The sequence below is a fragment of the Lytechinus variegatus genome, chromosome 14 (genome assembly GCF_018143015.1).
Source record: "Lytechinus variegatus isolate NC3 chromosome 14, Lvar_3.0, whole genome shotgun sequence".
NCBI lineage: Eukaryota > Metazoa > Echinodermata > Echinoidea > Temnopleuroida > Toxopneustidae > Lytechinus > Lytechinus variegatus.
Window position 1 is genome coordinate 23,593,422 of NC_054753.1, and position 23,210 is coordinate 23,616,631.

At 36.4% G+C, this 23,210-nt stretch overlaps 1 protein-coding gene across 2 annotated transcripts; it reads left to right on the forward strand.

Moving 5' to 3' along the window:
* Positions 1-100: 100 nt before the first annotated feature.
* LOC121427230 (coatomer subunit beta'-like) lies at positions 101-23,196 on the forward strand. 2 transcript variants are annotated; one of them, XM_041623531.1, is made up of 23 exons: positions 101-188; positions 3,840-3,860; positions 4,483-4,599; positions 5,378-5,464; positions 5,833-5,959; positions 6,636-6,784; positions 7,341-7,487; positions 7,953-8,052; positions 8,309-8,451; positions 8,900-8,999; positions 9,354-9,453; positions 11,103-11,213; positions 12,852-12,940; positions 13,415-13,521; positions 13,897-14,040; positions 14,599-14,729; positions 15,421-15,628; positions 16,769-16,879; positions 18,868-19,082; positions 19,771-19,863; positions 20,617-20,794; positions 21,279-21,344; positions 22,657-23,196. In XM_041623531.1, the coding sequence occupies exons 1-23, from the start codon at positions 186-188 to the stop codon at positions 22,867-22,869; spliced, it is 2,760 nt and encodes a 919-aa protein (XP_041479465.1). In that variant the 5' UTR covers positions 101-185; the 3' UTR covers positions 22,870-23,196. The 2 variants fall into 2 exon arrangements, with proteins under 2 accessions (XP_041479465.1, XP_041479466.1); XM_041623532.1 differs by lacking the exons at positions 101-188; positions 3,840-3,860; positions 4,483-4,599; ... (2 more) ...; positions 6,636-6,784; positions 7,341-7,487 and adding an exon at positions 7,586-7,612.
* Positions 23,197-23,210: the final 14 nt, after the last annotated feature.

Consider the following 23,210-nt stretch of genomic DNA (forward strand, 5'->3'; position numbering starts at 1 on the left):
TTGTGTTAGTTGTACACGCGGGTTTCTATCGATAATACCAGGAGCTAGAAATAGGATGAGTTTGAGAAACCATTCCCGGAAGTTAATGATCGGACAAAGTTCACGGAGCTTTGGTTCCCATTGATGATGTTGGAACTTGTCTGATTTTGAGTGCCACGTTTGATAAATTTTAAGTCGAAAATATCATGGTAAGTTGTCAGCTTTTATTTAATAATTTTCCATAAATTAAGTGGATAATTGTATGTTTGTAAAACTATTCACGAATAGAGGGTGTGGACATGGAGTATAATTGAGTAAGAAGATGTTGATTGGTCTTTTTTTTCGTCGCGGCGGAGATAGCCGATGCTGCGGAGTTTTTCTAGCCTCATCCCTAGCATGCATGGGCCGTTCCGCTGGCGAAGACGACGGGCACTGTACCCATTGAGTCGTAGGGCCGAGTGCCACTTGTGCATTTTATTCATTTTTGAAGGCCTGAGCTGAGGCAGAAGAGGTCATTGACATTATAATTAGACTGAAGATTAAGCATGAAATTAAACTGCATTATTAGAAATAGAATGATTAGAAGTAGAACATAGTTTAGTTTCAACATTTACAATTGGCAATTTTCATTTACTCTTTTTTAAAGAGTTAGGCCTACATGCCAAAGATTTGACATGTTCAGCTTTTTTTTTGTAATTGCAATGTTCATTTTCAAATTCCATCTCAAGTCATAAAAACTTGAAATGTATCGCCATGTTTCACTCCGAGATTTGACGTCTCCCTGCGCCCTTCGTTCGACATAGTTAAAAAATGTGTGCGAGAGCCGCTGGATTGCACCGCATCACATGCGATGTGCAACCTGGAAGTTGCAGCCGTCATTCGCTCCCGCATTGTGATCAGGGCCCTATCGACTGAAGGCAACTTGCATTCATGCCTTGACTTAATTTCTGTGCAAATTCAATGTTGAAATTATTTTTTTTTGATTGGAAATTTGAAGATATGAATGATCCTAGATTTGCGCGAAAGTTATCACAAATTATTATCTTTAATATTAGAAGGATTTACAAGCAAAATATGTCATACTATGTATGCATCATATTGGTAATATATGTGAGAAGTGAGATTTTATAGATGAGTCAATCGCGACAATAGTCAAATATGACTAATCTCTACTCAAACATAAGAAGAAGAAGTATTTAGAACAGAACCAAGGATTTCTTCATTTTTGACTCATTTTTAAACGATCCCACTTCTTAAATCTGAGCTTAGCTGCCGCGTGCTCTGGATATATGGTGCATATTACCCATTTTTGAGGGAAAATTTTGACTTTTAAAGGGCAAGTCCACCCCAACAAAAAATAAGAGAAAAATCCAACGAGCATAACACTGGAAATTTCATCAAAATTGGATGAATGATAGGAAAGTTATGACATTTTAAGGTTTCACAAATCCTTATTTTTTCAAGTTTTGTTGCTTACATTGCTGTCAAGTAACATGATCCCTAGTTAAAGAGCTCTGATGGTAGTATAGTGTTGTTATCTAGAAAAAAAATCCCGGTCCGAAACCGTCCCGGCAACTTCAAAATTTCCTTATCGGGATCCCGGCTCGTCCCGAATCCCGAAACGTATCTCCACGCACAAATGCAATCCAAAACTGTATACCTACATTTCCAGCCTTAAATACGGTACAACCACACTGCGCACTGGCGGTGCACCAGACAGTCAAAGTGTGCATGCCACCACCGCAAATTGTAAACATTCACTCAAAACGTGGGGAAAATAATGATGAGACAGTCAAAGCGTGCCACCACCGCAAACTGTAAACATTAATGACCACTGACATGACCCGAATTATGTTTGAGTCGATCCAGCTGCTGATCTGACAGTCCAATAACACACGTGTAGGTGCCACTGATCTGTGGTCGGTGCGCACGTGGTTGACAGTTATAAGCAAATTGCGTAATGTCTTGTCAGTGCGCCTGTGGCCCTAGCTAGCCCGGAATATGGATTAACTTTCAGTTTCACTCTCTCCCTCTCTCGTAACTCTGAACAGTATGATATCACCAAGGAGATATCTCCTTGATATCACTACTACTGAGAAAAGTGAATACTATCTTATCAGAGAAGCTTATTTGGAAATTTACACAAGATTAGTCCTGGCGGCCGGCACTTCGCATCAAAACAACAAACTCATTTTTTCTTTAATCATGAATTACTTTCGATCAAGAAAACGTTATTTGAATAGATACTCAGACTATTCACAGTAAAAAATATTTTGAACAACTATTTAAATATTAAGAAACATTGTTTAAGCCATTTAATATACAACTATTTTTAGACTATTAAACCAATAGAAATTTTTTAAAACTTTAAAGTTTGTTTTTAAATATTTTTTGCAATTTCCAACGATATCATTTAAAACTGTTAATATCATTGGAAATTTGTTTGATGCATTTAACAACATATTTTTACAACATATAGGGTATGATATGACTTTCAAAACAATGTTGTTTCAAAGTTTAAACAACGCCACTTTAAACATCGCCAATTCTAACAGCGTTTTGGTACAATTTTATAATTTAAGTCGAAATATATCTAGGAGAAATGATTTGACCGACTGGTTTGCAATTGTAAACATCAAGTCAACACTATCAACCATTGACGGCTGTCGATGACAGATGGTCCCCAGTCGTGAACGACCAAGCACTTCCCGTAATCCCCCCCCTTTCTCTCTCTCTCTCCCGGCTCTAACCAGCTGAAACATGGTGCGCATTCGTCTAGTTGTTATTTGCAAACCTTTTCGCAAAAAAATACCCCAACAAATACAATCATCACAAAATTAATGTTGACTTTTTTTAAATGGCTAAATTTGCAAATACTCATAGATCATCATCGTCAATTGTTAGTAAATTATTTCATGATAGATTCACTAGTCCATACATATCGTAGCAGATTCAACTCGAAAGTATGGGGTAAATGAATGACTCGGTAAACGAACTGAGGCGAAAGAGGTCTGCACATGAGACTATACAGTAGACGATTGTGATCTCTCGGAGCCGTGTGCAAAGCTAGATTGCGTGCATGCTCGCGCTCATGCGATCGACGAGTACAGATAGCTATGTAATTGCGTAATATTTCGAGGTGCATGTGCACACAGCCAGTTGAAACTAAATTGTTCTCTCGTATTTCGTAAGTACAATCACTAATTAGGGAAATATTACAACATGAATTTGGCCATTATTGATTTTATTTTCCTGCTGGGATACGGTCTAAGTTGATTGATCCTCAGACCGCCGGGAATTCATCCCGATCCCGGACCGACTGACGACACTATCTGATGGTTTTAAGTTTTCAACATGGCTTACTTATCTGATGAAAATTTCAAAAGACTCTTTCTCTGCCCAGAGCCCTGTTACATAGAGCATAATTAAGCAATTTATCATGGGACTGATTTTATGAAAAATCAATGAAATAAATCATGGAATTAGATATTAGCCCCGTGATCAGTCGCTAAGCTTTCTTACCCATGGATTGCTGTGTTTTACTTGATCTTGTGTACCCTCAGATAATGTTTGAGATGCAATATTTTGGGCTCGTTATTGTTCCAGGCTGCAAGAAAAATACAAAAGATTTGTAAGTTAGATGCTGCAAATGGCCTTGGTCAGTTTGTGATATTAGGAATTCATTGTCTTGATTGCTAACAGGGATAGACAGACCACTTATTTTGAAATGAGAATTCTTATCAGAACTTCATATTTTGACCCAAGCCTTATCATTTAGTACTATGTATCCTACAGGAGTTTGCATTCGTAAACATTTTTAATTGTGTTCATTCCTTTCTCATTTTTTATTCACATGACAGCCTCTTAGATTGGATATAAAGGTAAGAAATCTATTTCCACCTTTTTTGTTGTTTTGCAATCAGTAATGTTTTAAAAATATATCTTTTTACATTGAAAGCCAAGATCAGTGTATACTATGCACCTGTATTGAATTACTAAGTTTAGTGAAACATTAATATTTCATGTGATAGAAATCATGTATTTTTTTTTCAAACGAGTGTTTAACATATTAGAGGGTTTTTTTTAGATTAGAAGAATATTGATATTTTATGAAATTTGGACTTTACCATCAGTACCGGTAATGCAATTCTTGTACAATTTGTGTTTCTTATTTTTTTGGGCAAAAAATATCCATGCATGTTACATGTGAGTGTGACATAGTCAAAGAAAATTGATCACATACTTATGAATTCTGGAAACCTTAAGAAAATTACATGAAGCCTTTGTCACCCCTCTGGAAACCAATGACATAACTGCATGATATAAAACATCCCAAAATTCTCTGGGGATATATCGGTAGATGTCTGTTTCTAATTTGTAAAGTCTTTTATATACTCCTAATCTGTTTGTGCATTCGTTCCGGACTTTGTTACAATGTGATAAGTGCTACATGTATGTAAAAGCAGAATATTATAATCATATCTGTATATCTTTCCCCTTCAGCGAAAGCTTTCAGCACGGTCTGACCGTGTAAAGTGCGTTGACCTTCATCCATCTGAGCCGTGGATGCTTGTCAGTTTGTACAATGGTAACGTACATGTATGGAACCATGAATCACAGGTGAGAAAAAAAGAAATATTGTAGTTAAAAACATAATTTATACTTATGAACATGGATAACACAAAACTAAAATATGATAATTACAGTAAGCAAAATATACCAGTTTGTAAACCTCATGTTTGGAAAGCAAATGTCCAATGAGGATGATGATAAAAAATGTGATAATAAAGGGAATGAAAAAGACGGCTATGATGATGATGGTAGTGATGATGACGAAACAACAATCTTTCAGAAACAAGAAAGAGGTGAATATTATTCATTTTCTTAACAGTTTCCAACTAAAGCAAAACAATTTTAAGGAATAATGGGAAATGGATGGCCAATTCATGGATTTAAAGATGCAAATTTTTTTTTAACTTTCGGTGAAGGTTTAAGGTTCTATGTTTTTTTTTTACCACCCCCGCCGATTAACCGCTAACACCTGTTTGTTAGTAACATTTAAAAGTTTTTGAAAAATTAACATAATGTCTCAGGCCTAATGATGATGGTGGTGGTGGTGCTGATGATAATGATGATGAGGATGGCAATGGTGTGATGGCGATGATGATGATGATAAATATGACAATGATGATAAATATGGTGTTGATGATAAATATGGTGATAATGATGATGATGATGATGATGATAAAAATGATTATCATACTTTTCAGACATGAGTGTAAAAAAATGCCCACTTTTCAATTATTTGACATTTCTTTAGATGAATACATGAATGACTTTGCTGTATTTGATTCACTCTTGCCAGTTACCGCTATAATATAATTTCTACTTGCTACAGACCCTTGTCAAGTCATTTGAGGTCTGTGATCTACCGGTCAGAGCTGCCAGGTTTGTCGCTCGCAAGAACTGGGTCATCACTGGATCAGTAAGTCCTTATTTTTATTTTAATTGATGCTCATCTAAATTAATTTTAACTATAATCATCCTGTGCAAGTATTTATTAGAAGAGGAACAGTTGTCATAATCATTTTAAGGAATAATGAATAGAATGATTTTAAAGACAAAGTTTATCCGCATTAATCCTGAGTTGGTTAGCCAAACATTGTGAATCTTTTAATTTGATAAGATAACAATTAATAGACGTAAAGTTGTATTATATATCTTGTTGGCAACGAGAAAATATGTATAGGTTACAAAATTTGTGTGTGATTTGGGGGGTATTTCATTCATTTGGCCTCTGAGTTTGAAGGGAACAATAAAACTGAATTACATTCCATTTTTGTTTTCACACAGGATGACATGCAAGTGAAAGTATTCAACTATAACACCCTTGAGAGAGTTCATATGTTTGAAGCTCACTCAGATTACATCAGGAGTATAGGTGTACACCCGATCCAGCCATACATTCTAACCAGTAGCGGTAAGTCAATCATTACAATTCTTCAAATTTAATCATAACAATAGTAATAATAGTGGCTACATATATAGCCACTATCGGACTTTGAGCAGATGTCCTAAATTTGCACACTCTAATCAAAGATTTCATTGATTATTTGGAGATACCCTAAGCTGTGTACATTATTGTGCTCAGCCAATCAGCTTCAAGGAAGGTTGCCATATCCAAGAATCTGTCAGATGACAAATGAAATTACGTTGCTAAAACAACCTGGTGGTTCAAAAGAAATGAAATACTTTCAAAAGATATGCTGATTTCCAACACTTATTGTCATGCTCAAGTGAAATAAATGCACATTGGCATGAAAATCATATCTGGCTGTTTGTATACACAAAATAAATGATAAATGATTACAAAATTATGGCATTAATAATGTATGGTACAAAATCACACAACCACGATACATAATAATACTAAATCCAAACAAACATCCAGTACATTGCAAAAACAGTGGCACTGAATATAAACCAATCAATTAATTAGTTAGTTAATGCTGTGAGAGAACCGCCCCAAGCAGGAGCTATTCCAACATCCATAGGGCCCAGGTTCGACACCAAGTACTTCCAATAGTTCCCATTTGAATGCAGTCCTGCCCAATTTTCTTTTTCTAAATTTTGTAAAATGAATCTTCCATTTGTAGATGACATGCTTATCAAGCTGTGGGACTGGGATCGTAAGTGGCAGTGTACTCAAGTGTTTGAAGGACACACCCACTATGTGATGCAGATAGTATTTAATCCCAAGGATAACAACACATTCGCCAGCGCCTCACTGGACAGAACAGTCAAGGTAAGAGCCATGCTCAGCAATTGATATTTTCTTGTCTTTTTGTCTCGGCTGAACAAAATTCGGCAGAGTCCTACTCGCTACTTTTCCGGTTAGTCTGTTGGTCCGTTAGTCTGTTACAAAAATATTAGTTTTTTTTTTTTTTTGACTTGCCCTCATTTCTTTATTTCTGTGTTGATACTTGGTGCATTTGATCCTTGGGTAATACCACATGTGACCCCATGAGAATGATGGGGTCAAAGGTCATCTAGGGGTCAAAAGGTCAAGTTTTTGTTCTAATTACTCTCATTTCTTTATTTCTGCATCAATTATGTTTACACTTGGTACATATGATCAATGGGTAATGTCACATGTGTGTTCATGAGGATGATGGGGTCAAAGGTCAAATGATGTGAGGTCATGTCCATCCTTTTTCATCCTGCTTTTATTCAGCTTCATTTACGAGATTTCTCAGTCCCTTAATATATTTTTATATTCATTCAGTATTCCTCTTATTTCCAATTGACGTTGTGTAAAACTTTGTTATTGTTACACCCCCCCCCCACCCCTCTATAATTAGGTTTGGCAACTTGGCTCCAGCACACCTAACTTCACCCTTGAAGGTCATGAGAAGGGCGTAAATTGTGTAGACTACTACAACGGCGGCGACAAACCTTACCTTGTCTCAGGTGCTGATGATAAACTAGTCAAGATCTGGGATTATCAGGTAGGATTCTGGACTGTAACCCGACCCAAGTGCAAGGTCCTTTGATAAGAGCATAGTGATTTAGTTGGTTGGTTGGTCGGTCGGTCGGGTGGGTATGTAAACTAGTGAAGATCTGGGACTATCAGGTGAGACAACCGTAGACCATTCCTAGAGCAGAGGTCCTCTTTGCTACACTCACACAAACAAAACTGACCATGTGTATTTCATTGATGATAACAGAATAACTTTTTTCTCCATACTTTCATGTACTGAACTGCCCAACCAAAGAGCATGACAACCATTGATATGAACTTGAAGACAGAGACAAATTACCTCAGGAAGTTTCCACATGTAGGGGGTCGCTTTTACATACTTTATAGAATTACCCTAAGATGAAATCTAGTTTGTTTTGGTAGCAATTTCAAGCATCCACAAAGTTTGATCATTTTCAATATGTTTTTATAATTTTGTGTGTATTCTTTTCAGAACAAAACCTGTGTACAGACCTTGGAAGGCCATGCTCAGAATATTTCTTGTGTAAGCTATCATCCGGAGCTTCCTATCATCATGACAGGATCAGAAGATGGTAAATAATAATGCACTCAGTTCATTTCATTCAATACTCCTGAATTCAGTTCCATTCAATTTCTTTCTGTTTTTCATTCATTAATCAATGCAAAAAATTATTTGCTAACATATTGGATTTTTTAGAATTTATAAAAATTCGACAAAGCAACACAAATCTGTTAAATTTGAAGTGTGTTCAGGGATATTACTGAGAAATTAGAATATTGCTCAAGTTTAAATATTTTGCATTTTCATTCATTGCTCACCTTTGCCAGGTACTGTAAGAATCTGGCATGCTAACACCTACAGATTAGAAACCACACTGAACTATGGTCTAGAGAGAGTATGGACCGTTGCGAACATGAAAGGATCCAACAATGTTGCTCTTGGATATGATGAAGGCAGCATCATCATCAAGGTATGTCAATGGTATTTATAGGTTACTTCTGGAATCTGAAAGGTTCTTATTCGGGGGGGGGACAAGGAAAACTGGTGCCTGTGTGATGATAACGATGATGATGATGATGATGACGACGGTTGCGATGATGATGCGGATGATGATGAGGATAATGATGATGATGACAATGATGATGATGATAACTACAAAGTCATATTTACCCAGTGTAGCCACTTCAGTTCCCTGCCTAACACAGTAATGTTCTTATTACCATGGATTTAACTGGGCAGCCTAGTTGCTTGATGCATTTGTGGAATTTTTTCCTACTGGATACTTGTGTGCTACACCGGTTGAAGAGTCCGTTTTTAAGGGAAACCTTATGGTAGACTGGTAGTCTAAATAGACAGGTAGTCCCTAAAGCAAGTTTGACTAAAGAGTTTTATTGTTATGCTTCTTTGCATTTCTACAGCTTGGGCGAGAAGAACCAGCAATGTCCATGGATTCTAGCGGAAAGATCATGTGGGCAAAACACTCTGAAATACAGCAAGCTAATCTGAAAGCCATGACTGGTAAGTAGCGAAATTGATTGATTAAAACAGTAAAACCTGCATGTAAATTGTATCCTTACATATATAGAAAAAAAATATATATATACATTTTATTTATTTTGGTAGTTTTCTGTCAGTGACATGCACAATATAAGCAACATTTATTGATATTTTAGTACATTTACAAGTGCAAAATTAGGGTATTTCTCTCAAATATGAGTTCTTCGATTAGTTCACACTCTTTGATTATATAAATTTGGACTGTTTTTATATATTTTTTTTTAATATGAGGTCTTCAATTAGTTCATACTCTGGATTAAATGAATTTGGATTATTTTTATGTTTATGCCTGTTTTGATTTTTTTTAAAAATTAGATTATGAGATCAAGGATGGTGAGAGACTGCCACTAGGAATCAAGGATATGGGAAGTTGTGATGTCTACCCTCAGACCCTCGCTCATAATCCAAATGGAAGGTAAGATTCTCATCACTTGTCAACTTTTATATGATTTTCAGTATTTCTGAATGAAAAAAATATATTATCCTATGGTATTTTGCTGATTTTGCTCACCTAAATACTGATTATCAGCTTTTTTTTATAATGAAATGATCTTGTTCAGGTTGGCATTTCTATTTTATGAGGGCTTCTCCATTGTGAAATACACTTTTTGCCCATCCTGCCCCCAATTTTCTCCATTCTTACTTTCACTTCATGGTGTGTGCTCAACCCAAGGTAATTTGTGGGCATTACAACAGGGATGTCGCATTTCAGACTATATTCGGCCATTGAAAACACCTGTAGTTATGCAGGGCTCCACACTAACCCATTTTTCTACTGGTCCAACCTATTCATGTCGGACCAGTAGATACCCAGTTTTTCAAATTTTTACTGGTCCCCCAAAAAAAGAAAACATTAAAAAAAGGCGCAAGTTTATTTTTCTAGCCTTTCGTGACCCCCCCCCCCCCCCCCCCCCGTAAAATGAAGGAATGAAGGACAAAAAGAAAGCAAGACAGAAACGAAGAAAGAAAGAAGGAAAGAAGGAAGGAAAGAAGGAAAGAAGGAAGGAAAGAAGGAAGGAAAGAAGGAAGGAAAGAAAGAAGGAAGGAAGGAAGGAAGGAAGGAGGGAGGAAGGAAGGAAGGAAGGGAGGAAAGAAGGAAGGAAGGAAAGAAGGAAGGAAAGAAGGAATCAAAGAAAGAAGGAAAGAAAGAAAGAAAGAAAGAAGGAAGGAAAGAAAGAAAGAAGGAAGGAAAGAAAGAAAGAAGGAAAGAAGGAAGGAAAGAAAGAAAGGAGGAAAGAAGGAAGGAAAGAAGGTAGGAAAGAAGGAAGGAAAGAAGGAAAGAAAGAAGGAAGGAAAGAAGGAAGGAAGAAAAGAAATAAATAGAGAAAAAAAAATTTAAAAGAAAGATTGAAAAGAAAGAAGGAAAGAAAACAGGAAGAAAACAGAGGAAGAAAGCTAAAACTATTATCATAAATAATTTATGTTTTTTTTTTGCTCAATTAAAATAGCTACGAAAGAAAGTCAGAAACCAAGTGTATCAACACACACATAAATGCATATGTGGGGCTAATATGTATTCAGACGATACCACCCGAAACCCGATCTGTTTGAACCAAACAGAAGTGAAAATTTACCCTTTTACTACTTACAGATGACAGAGTTACTCCAATTTTTAGGAAATATGGACATTATAAGAGCCTTTCATGAGTATGAACCGTGAATTTTTACAGTTCTGTGAGAGATTTCTGCCAGAGTTTAGCCAAGCTTCGTTCGCACAGCCAGTAGAGAATTTACCACGTGGGTTGTGTACGTATGGCATAGGTATATGGTTGAATTCCTTTATAACATTGCTAGATGGCTTTTCTAAGCGACCTCTACAGACAGGACGTACTGCTGCTAACTGGTAGGAGCTTTCATAATTGGTACAAATACCACTCGAATTGATAGGTGTTGAAAGCTATCTTGAGGTAATCACTGCAAGCTTGCTAGGCTCTTTAGCACCTCGGAATTGATCATTACTGGATACAAATGCTTATTATTCTGCTTTCACTGGTGATGTGTGGCATGACTTTCCAACACATTGTCTTATTGCTTCACCTTCCCCCATCCCCTCTCCCATCACAGGTTTGTGGTAGTATGCGGGGATGGAGAATACATCATCTACACTGCTATGGCCCTCAGGAACAAGAGCTACGGCTCCGCCCTGGAATTCGTCTGGTCACATGATTCCTCAGAGTAAGTCCATAAAGGCCACCGCACACCTTACGACTGTTCGCGATCGGATTTTGGAACAAATCGCATTTTGCTCATTTTTTGAAGATGTGAATGGATCATATCATTTCATTTGAGGTTGAAATTAATTGAAAGAATAATATTATAACCATTTTGAAAGTTTGCAAGCCTTTATTTTGGAGTAAAGGCCAAATTACTTTCAAATCGTAGCCAATCGTACGACTGCTATGACGTCATTAGGACTAGATATTAAATTCGCTTTTATTCTAAAAAAGGTGATACCATAGTCACAGATTTGATCATAGGTATTCGTACGGTTATTTAGAATATTACACAGTAAGATATTCCAACTCTCAATATCAGCATCAAATTCTACTACATTTTATTCTGAAATCGGGTCGCAGACCAGTCGTAAGGTGTGCGGTTGCTTTAACACCGATCCAATCCATTTCATTCATTTGCACTTATTTTGTCCATACATGAAAAATATATTATATTAACAAACATGTTCTTTGATTGTCTCAAAAATATTATTACGTAAAAATGAAGGCAGCTTTGAATGCAAAAGGACCTTACAGACATGTATCAATATTTTTTTTACATAATGGTTTCTATTCTAGGTTAAAGATGAAACAAAGTAGTTTCAGCAAACAATTATTTCATGACAAATTCGTTGAAATCAAGGTTAAATGCTGCCATGTTATCATCGATCTAGTTATGGTACATTGAAATCAACTATCTTTGTGAAATCACTAAATCTAAGCTGAAATCAGATAATTCCGAAGATCACTAACACAAAAAGGCATATGTGGGACAGTGTATTAATATTGTTTGAAAAAATACCCAATATATTAGGGAATTCCTTGCTTGTTTTGCTAATTTCTAAGCAATTTCCTTTTTTTTCTAGAGCCAATCGGCACATATTTTTTATTCATACATACAAACATTTGGGTGCCCATTTTAGTGGATTCTGTTCGAACTCATTTTGAGACTGTTACCACAACTGGTATTTATCTTTAGGCTGGTCTAGTTATATCCAAGATAAATAAAATTTGTTATATTCTTCACTTCAATGGGACGCTAGGTTTCAGCATAATCAGTATTGATGACGAATTACAGAAATTCATTTGAATTCATTATGCACTCATCAGCTTCTTTCTTCATTGCAAAAATTGTTTATTTGTAAACCCTTCACTGAGCAGAAAGGGATTGAATATGATGAGTGAACACTGTACTGTCTAAATAAACCTTGGCAAAATCTATTAATACGATGAGAGTAACAATTGATTATTGAATTGATAAAAAAGAAAATATCAACCTTCATTATTTAGTCTAGTGTAAAGTGGAGTTATATGAATTGATAATGAAAAATGAATGATCATTGAACATACATTCCTTTGTATTTTAGTGGAATGATGGTATGCCTGGATACTGGCTTCAGATAGAGAGTGTCCTATCCTAAAACGTTATAATTTTTACATGAAATCTATCACAGGGACTTTTTTTTTGTTATTCTTTGTGATCATTATGTGCATTTATTGCCCTTTGATGTGTTATGCAAACTGTCTGATGTGCAAAAGAAAATCATTTGAAATTGACTTTTTAATTATGCATGATGATTGTTTTCCTTTTGATAATCAGATATGCCATCAGGGAGAGCAGTACTTCTGTTAAACTTTTCAAGAATTTCAAGGAGAAGAAATCATTCAAACCAGACTTTGGAGCAGAAGGTAATATATTATTTGATACTTCATTAATTTTACTAAATTATCCAACAATTGTCATAATTTGGAAGAATTTATAACGTTCAATAGGGAATACAACTACATGTGCACTGCAAAATCTCCAATGTTGGTTCACCACAGCCCGGAATCTATATATGTCCGCACCAGTTTGGGATCAAACCGAAGCTGTTTAAATATTAATTAGTGTTGTACAAACACCTATCTGGTGTAAGACCAAAAGCAAACTGATGTTGTTTAACACTTCTCTGGTTTAGACAAATATAGATCGGGGGCAAATCAACACTGAGTTTTTGCAGTGTGTCAATATATTTTTTTCAATATTGATACAGAGATGCCAACTAATAGGATTTACAAGTAATTTCTATACAGGAAGTTATTGATTATAGACAGAAGGGTTATCTTTGAATAGATCCTGTGTATTTGAATAATTATTACTTCTTACATTTTACTTCTTTCCAGGTATCTTTGGGGGTTCATTACTCGGCGTTCGTTCTAGCAGTGGGCTTGCTTTCTATGACTGGGATTCAACAGAGCTTATTAGGAGAATAGAGATTACACCTCGACATGTGAGTGAACTCTGAAACATGGTAGAAATGATGGTGGTGGTGGTGATGGTGATGATAATAGTGATGGTGATAGTGATGGTGATGGTGATGATGATGAGGAGGAGGAGGTTGATGTTGATCATAATAGCAATGGCACTACTGATTATATTGGTGGTGATGGTGAGGAGGGTGAAAGTGATGATGATGATGATCATCATCATCATCATGAAGATGGTGATGATGATGATGTTAATGATGATTATGATGACGATGATGGTGGTCGTGGTAATGATGATGGTGATGATGATGATGATGATCATGATGTTCATTAGCACAGTGTTTACTATGATATGGTTACTTCAGTGTTTGCTAACAATGTCATATCACTCTTTACAGCTCTTCTGGTCTGAGAATGGTGAGTTGCTGTGCATAGCAACAGACGAGTCTTACTTCATCCTTAGATACAGTCCTGATGCAGTTGCCAAGGCACAGGAAACAAACGAAGGAGTAACAGAGGATGGCATTGAAGAGGCTTTTGAGGTATGTTTCCATTAAAAAAGGTCTTTATGATAGTCTGATCATGTTGTAATGTTTTAATGTTTATCGTAGCCAAGTATTGCCAGTTGCCACTGGATGGAAGAGGATATACTAATTGGCTATTCCATGATATATGTACATCTGAGGCCAAGTCACTTTTCAGTAATTTATTGATTTCTGCAACTTTTTAATAATTTTTTATAAATGAACAAAAGGAAATACAAGGAACAGAGTATTCACAAAATATTTGACATCCAAAACAATGAACAAAGATGCATTTTTTATGACATATCAATTAATTAAGGTTGCAGGGGTCACCACCATAACCTTTGATTGACTGCATGACAACCCAGGACATTAAACTATGTATGTGCCTTTCCTGAAATGTATTGAGGGATTTGGCCATTATGTCAAATCCAGGATATGAATATCTCAAACCTATATTACTGTGGATGGGGCAGCAAATATCTAGTAAATTTTCCAACTTGAAAACCAGACAACAAACCACCTTGGGTCATGAGCAGACGTTTAATGCAATTTTCACTCCGATCTTTTTTCCAGGTTGTTGGTGAGATTGAGGAGATTGTTAAGACAGGTTGTTGGGTCGGTGATTGCTTCATCTACACCAACTCTGTTAACAGACTCAATTACTATGTCGGTGGAGAAATCGTCACAATCTCACATCTTGACAGGTATGGTGTCTTTTTATTCCATTTTTGTTTCAGCAAAAAAAAGAAGAAAAAAACTATGTATGATAATGATCACATTATGAAATAATATCTCTACGCGCTTCCAAAGGACTTTGACTTGAATAGCTGATGGTAGGCTTTTACAGTGGTGTAGAATCTTTGAAGTTATAATACTGGTTATGCATTTGAAATAAATTTTAAAAATTCAGGTGCTTTGGTAGTAATAATGATGACAGTCCTTATTTACCAAAGGGTAGCCACTTCTGCTAGGAATTAATTTTCAGTAGGGCCCTGAATGACACAGATGTGTTATTATTAACTTTTACCCTTCTCCTTGGCAAGAGAAATTAAAAGCTTCTACTTTTTAGAAATAATTGAATATCATAGTACACTGTTCTTGAGAGTTCGGTTTACAGGCATAGTCTGCCTGTGACACACATATATCGTGCCTATCAGAAGAATTATTTGGTATCATGGTACAGTCGTACACTTAAATTTACAATTTGGATTTCTTGGTGAACGTGGGTACATTTAGTTTGTAATGCTCGGTTGGTTCTTATTTGACATAAGATTACCCATTTCGATTTTGAACAGTAGCTGAACAACAAATTTTTTATTTTGACATGGACAGTTTCTAACTGCTGTTAAACTCTATTATTGCCATCTTATTCATTCAATTGTTTTGACATTGTAGGACCATGTACCTGTTAGGATATATTGCAAAGGACAATCGTCTCTACCTCGGGGACAAGGAACTCAATGTTGTTAGCTTCTCTCTCCTGCTGTCTGTCCTGGAGTACCAGACGGCTGTCATGAGAAGAGACTTCAACACAGCCGACAAGGTCCTTCCCACAGTACCAAGAGAACATCGGACAAGGGTGGCGCACTTCCTAGAGAAACAGGCAAGTTTATCCCTCACGTTCTCATTTTCTTTCCATTTTTACTCCTTCAGTTTGAAGACGATGTGAATAAACCCTATAGAGAAACCAGCAAATTTTTTTTCTTCACTTGTGTTTGTACTTCTTGCCCATTTTTCAATTCGGAGACCAAGAGAGCATTTTACTAACATGTGTCATTCGTGGAAAAATAACATATCTGAAGACAAATTCAATTCGGTTTTATTGAACAATACTCATCAAAAAGTCTGAAGACTAACAACTTGATTTTACATTTCAAAAAATGCATAAAAGAGAAATAAATAAATACATAACATGCAGTGACCATTAAAGAAGAAAAATATATATATATATGATGTTTAAAATGCAATAAGAACACCATGGCCGAAGTCAGGTTTAACGTAGACCATGGTCTAACTCTGCTAAAATTATGGAAAGCCAAAAGTTGTATGTTTCTTATATTTACTTTGCTCATTCCTGATTCTTCCATGGTGAAGACAGTCATCTATTCCTAGACAATTATGAATGATTTGAGAGCCAAATGAGCTGACATATGATATCTCTACTGTTAGTGATTCATGTAACAATTGGCTATCCGTACTTAAACCACAACTTTAAACCTAAGTTTAAGTTAAACCTGCTATCAGAATATGGGCCATGTAGTTTATGCATTCAAATTTAACAAGGAATTAAAAATCTGGCACTATTTGATACTGCTGATAACTATCAGTAGTAAATCTTTTTAAAACTGTTAAACACTGATTCAATTTTTGACAGTTTACAATATAATCACTGGATATCCTCCAATTATAAACACAACTTCAGAATGTGGGCCTTTGGCATGTATTCTGATTTCAAATTTAATTGAAACTTTGGTCTAAAGTTCTGGTTGTAGGAGCCAAGTGCGACATAAATCTTTGACAGTAGACATTCAAATTTTCATCCCATTTTGTGCTAAAACCATTAATGACTGTCTAGGATTAATGAAAATAGGTCTCTTCACCACCAAATCCAGATGAAATAAGGTAAACTGCAATGTTAGCACAGACGTAAGGCCTAAGTTGAAGCAGACTTCACGTCACAGGCCAAAGATTGATCGCGATCCTTGCATCATGGTATTCATTTACAATATTTTTTATCTAACAGGGTTTCAAGTCTCAAGCCTTGGCCGTGTCGTGTGATACAGAACACAAATTTGACCTTGCCCTTCAACTAGGTGAATTAAAAACAGCATATAGTCTGGCTGTTGAGTCTGAGGTACGTACAAAAAAAAGGCTAATTGCATTTAGATTATTTGTTTTGTTTGTCTTTATGTCGTGTGGTCCAGTGGTTAGAGCATTGGACTCATAATCGTAAGGTTGTGAGTTCGAATCCCATTGTCTCCACTTTGATAAAAAGGCCCGAGAGTGATATCTGTCGTCTATAATGTCAGCCACTATGACTGATTAACCTAGACGTAAAATGTTTCATAGGTAATTGGTTTTATACCAGCTTGGCGTTTACCAGCAAAATGCTGTCCTGCCGAGTTCCTACGGGAGTTACCACAAACAGAAACAAAATGTATTCATTTTCAATTATCTTGTTGAAATAGTTTGTCAATTAGTTAGGTATTTGATTAGTTGGTCAGTTTTTTGTAGATTGAATATAGAATATAGGGTTTGACTGTAGAATTGAAGGCAAATACTGAATCACAGTAATATTTGATTAAAATTATGTTTTATTTTTCTATGCCATATATTCATTTTCAATGATTTGTTCAAATAGTTTGTTAGCTTCTTAGCTAACTAGTTGATTAGAAGGTAGTTCATTAGAATTTAGTATGATTGAAAAGATAGTTACTCCTTTTTAGGTAGTGAGTGAGTGAGTGAGCTAAGCTGTCATAATCACCACTAAGCTAGCTAGCTTAGTGGTGATTATGGCATATATTTTAGTTATTTAAAGGGCAAGTCTACCCCAACAAAAAGTTGATTTGAATAAAAAGAGAAAAATTCAACAAGCTTAACACTGAAAATTTCGTCAAAATCAGATGTAAAATAGAAAGTTATGTCATTTTAAAGTTTCGCTTAATTTCACAAAACAGTTATATGTACATCCTGGTGGGTATGCAAATGAGGAGACTGATGACGTCATCCACTCACTATTTCTTTTGTATTTTATTATATGAAATATTCTAAGTTTCTCCTCATTGTCAAGTGATACAACGAATAATTCCTCCCTGAACATGTGGAATTAGCATTGTCTAGTCAAGTTGGTCGTTATTGTCTAATCTATAAAAAAATTAAATATTGTATAATGATAATTCAAACAATAAAAAACAAAAGAAATAGTGAGTGATGGACATCATCGACTGACTCCGTAGTTGTGCATATCACTGTTTTGTGAAAAACAAATGAAGCTTTAAATGTCATAACTTTCTTATTTTACATCTGATTTTGATGAAATTTTCAACACTATGCTAGTTTGATTTTTCTCTATTTATTCAAGTCAGCATTTTCCTGGGGTGGACTTGACCTTTAATAGATGTTAATCCTCATAATATTTATGTAATATCAGGAAGCATGAACTAAGTTAATACACTGAAGTTTACCAATTTTAACCTTCTACGCAATTTTTGGACCACAACATGCAATGCAAACTATACATTATTTACATTTTCCAATTCAAATTTCACCCAAGATTTATTATATAATGATATTGTACGAATGACTCTCCCCCTTTTTCTGCACACCCTATAGTCTGAGCAGAAATGGAAGCAGCTTGCCACGTCTAAGTGTGAGTTTGAACTGGCCCGGTTACCTGTAATAGGAATTATATGATAGATTAACACATCTCCATTTTTTTTCTGGAACACCCTATATTCTGAGCAGAAATGGAAGCAGCTTGCCGAGTCTAAGTGTGAGTTTGAACTGGCCCGGTTACCTGTAATAGGAATTATATGATAGATTAACACATCTCCATTTTTTTTTCTGGAACACCCTATATTCTGAGCAGAAATGGAAGCAGCTTGCCGAGCTTGCCATGTCTAAGTGTGAGTTTGAACTGGCCCGGTTACCTGTAATAGGAATTATATGATAGATTAACACATCTCCATTTTTTTTCTGGAACACCCTATATTCTGAGCAGAAATGGAAGCAGCTTGCCGAGCTTGCCATGTCTAAGTGTGAGTTTGAACTGGCCCGGTTACCTGTAATAGGAATTATATGGTAGATTAACACATCTCCATTTTTTTTCTGCACACCCTATAGTCTGAACAGAAATGGAAGCAGCTAGCCGAGCTTGCCACGTCTAAGTGTGAGTTTGAACTGGCCCAGGAGTGCCTTCACAAGGCCCAGGACTACGGAGGTCTCCTCCTCCTAGCCAGCTGCTCCGGCAATGCTAGTATGGTTGATAAGCTGGCCTCCACGGCAGCAGAGAATGACAAGAACAATGTGGCTTTCGTTGGCTACTTCATCAGGGGAGAGTAAGTACTTCGAATAATGACTACAATTAATTTTTTTTTCGCTGTGCAATAAAAACCTGTTTTGGTTGCATAATTTGCCTATGCACATGGGCAAGCGGAACAGAGGATTATCTTTTGTATTTGGGGGACACAACAATAGATGTCCCCCCCCCATGAACAAAGGATAATCCTTACTTCGAATGCTTATGCAATATCAGAGGGTATTACCTGAAGCGCCAAAATTTGACAAATTTCCCCATCATCTTGTTTACAAAACTCTATGGACACTGAGCAATAAAGATAATAACAATCATATCTAATAATCATATTGAAATATTTAATATTGACCCTAAACTCAATGAATATGTCTGGTTTCTTATTCTGAGCCAACAAAGGTGATTATCTGTGTCAAGATTGACTTAATATTACAGTTCCAGGAGGTGTCTTATACATCTCTGTTATTGTAAGGGAAGACTTGTTTACCATATTTTATATAGGCATCTGTTTTTAGATCATGAAATATGAGCGATATTTGTCAGAAGAGAAATGTTACACGATTCACACAGTTTAGTGTACGTAAATAGCAAATTTTCGATCTACAGTGATAAAAGTGACAATCATGGTTTTACAGGCTTTCTTGTGAAATCTGTGTTTACTGCGAATACAGTCATTTGTCTTTAACATTTTGAGACATGTTCTGTTTTTACAGGACTGAGAAATGTCTGGAGCTTCTTTGTCGGTCAGGACGACATCCTGAAGCAGCTTTCTTTGCCAGAACATACCTTCCAAGCAAAATATCAGAGTAAGTCATTTCTCTTTATTTTTTATCATGGTTATGCTTCCAAATGTAAACTATGCAGTGATTTTATATTCTTTTACTGTTGGAATGGAATTATACAAATTTGAGCTTCAATTTTAATCTGACTTGAGTGCTAGCTACAAATAATTTTGAAAGTGCTTAGTCAATATTGTTGATTAAGATATTAGAATGTATTATGAAGACAATGCCCCAGTGTATCAATACCTAACCAAGAGCAGATAGTTGGAATTATTGTTATCATTTTCACTGTCTTCATCGTTACTATCATTACTGTATTTTAACAACCTCTTTCTTACATTACAAGAAAGTTGTATATAAGGTGGTGTGAGGATATATGAGGAGGGAGGAGCATGTGATAATAGTGGTAGGAGTGATGGTGATGCTGATGATGGTGAATATGATGATGATGATGGTGATGATGATCATGGTGATGATGATGATGTTGATGATGATGATGGTGGTGGTGGTGTTGATGATGATGATGGTGATGATGATGGTGGTGATAATGATGATGATGATGATGATGATGATGATGATGATGCCAGTGGTATAGATGGTATTATTCCTAATGAGCTAGAAATATTAGGAGAATAGGAAACATGAATATGATAATGAGGAATAAGAGTATCATTATCATGGAAGAGAAATCAATTGCCATATTGATGCTTCAACTAAAAACCCATTTGCTGGACCTAACTAATCCATCCACAACCCTCCATATCAATCTCTCCGTAGGGTTGTCCAAGCATGGAAAGAGAGTCTCAAGAAGGTCAACACCAAGGCTGCTGATGCCTTAGCAGACCCTACACAGTACGAGAATCTCTTCACAGGACTCAAGGAGACTGCACAGGCTGAAGAGTTCCTCAAGACCCGACGGACCACCATACCTGCCAACAAGTTCCCTTCCGTACCGGTAAGTTTATGATCAACAACGTTTTTGGCAACAATCTCAAAATCAGTTTGTACAGAATCCAATGAAATGACTGCCCAACTGTCTTTTTGAATGAATAAAAGTATATGCGAAAGGATCTTGGGGAAAATATGTGATTGCTGAGTAATAAGCAAATTAAGCATGGGATTTTGGGTCTTTTTCAAAGCAATGATTATCCACTGTCCCACATGTGCTTATCTGTGTTGGCTATCTGCAGTTTCATTGATTTTAAGCTTAGATTTCATGATTTCTCAAAGCTTAGTTTCTGTAATTGTTGTGCCAAATCTAGATCCACGATGATCGAGGAACAATTTTGGTTTACAGACTTTCTCGTAAAAATCAGCGTTAACTGCAACTACTTTCGTTCATTTCTAAAGTTTTTCCATGAATTTGAGTCACACTTCAGCCTCGTGACCCCCTGTATGTGTATTATGTGTCTGTATTATCTGTTCTCCTTGTTTGACAGAGTACAAGTGAAAGAGATGTGATGGAAGAGATGCAGCAAGCTATTGCTAGTGGAGCATTCACTGTGGTGAGTATATATATATACTTCTCTTATTGGAGAGATGAATAAAAATGTGCAATAGACCTTATACATTGATGTCATCATGCGGCATCTTAGATGCTGAAGCCATTTCCTTGCATGCATTGGTGATCTGCAGTTGGTGCATCACTGACAATACCATTTATGTGTATTCCTATATCCTCTGAGGGAGGGCGCCATGAGATTATGACATCATATGAATAAGGTCTATTCCGAAAAATAATCAGCTGTTTTTGGCATGTGCGACCTTCATTTTTCTCCATTTTTACTTTACTTTTTAGGAACTGCTCAAACCTTGATAATTTGAGTGCAGTACATCTTTTCAAATGAAGTATAAACAAATCGTTTCGGGAAGAGTGCATTTTAACTTAGAATACATCTTTGGGGGAGAAGATACAGTTTGGGGGATCCAGGAACTAAATTTCTTTCCAAGAGGTTGGCAGGTCTGTTTATAACATGTCTATAGCAGCTTCTTATCTTTAAATGCCACTTAATGGCCCAAAATCACAAAGGTGGTTAAAGCAGATTTCCTGTATAAATTACTAGTTTGCTTATTTGCCGCATATATTAAAACATGTCTAATGCTGATGCCCGCTTTTGTCACAATGCGCCAAATTGACGCCTCTTGCCATGGTTAAATACGCTATTTTATTAATGAGTCCACTGTTTTGAATTAATGAGTCCACTCTTTAAATATATTAAAACATGTCTAATGCTGATGCCCGCTTTTGTCACAATGCGCCAAATTGACGCCTCTTGCCATGGTTAAATACGCTATTTTATTAATGAGTCCACTCTTTAAACAGTGGACTCATGAATGAAGTAACGTACTTAACCATGGCTAACAACGCCATAACTGGGCGTTGTGGCATGCGCCTGTAATCCAAGCTGTGGGGAAGTTACAAATTGATGCAGAGGGTCGAGGTTCGAGCCCTGGTCACGTCTTTCGGATGGTGACGTTAAAGGTTGGTCCCAGACGTAAATAATCATTTCTGATTGATACACGTCTGACAAAACTCAAACACACACATGTAGTAACGTATTTAACCATGGCAACAGGTGTTAATTTGGCTCACTGGGACAAAAGGGCACATCGGCATTGGACATGTTTTAATATACGCAGTAATTCTGCATAAACCATGGGTTTAACCGATGGTTTGAAAAACCTTTTTTGTGAATTCTGGCCTTTGTGTTTCAATTGGTGGTCATTGTAGACAGGTTCATTTTATTATTTTCTCTCAAACTTCCTGCATAGTAAGTGCATTTTGAATCTTTCAATTTTGATGATTCTTTCTTGCAGGGCCAAGATCAGGAGCCTATGCAGGAGCCTGAAGCAGCTCCTCCCCAGGAGACTCCTGCATCAGCTCCTTCAGGATCCACCAAGCCAGCTCCAGCCGAGGCACGCCCAAGGACGGACACCGACGATCTCGACTTTGACTTCGACAACCTGGAGATCGATGACAACTTAGATACGTCAGAAGTCAACCTAGATGAAGATTTATTAGAAGATTAGAAAAGCCTGTTACATTTCCAGAGATGCCATTGGGAGATGCTTGTATGTCGTCAATGCCTTGATCTGAATACTAGGAAGAGTACGTTTGTGAAATCTTTTGGGCACCAAAAGTCTGAGCTGGGCCCCATTGCATAAAAGTTATCATTATGGTAACTTTGCCATCCCCTTGTTTTCGATTGGTTGTTGATCAGCGTTTCCATGGTAGTTACTTACCATTGGATTGCAAAGTTAGCATAATGGTAACTTTAACACATCAGGTGGGTGTTTCATAAAGTTGTTCGTAAATTAAGAGCGACTTTAAGAACGACTGTTGATCCTTTCCTGTGGTAAATGGTATATTC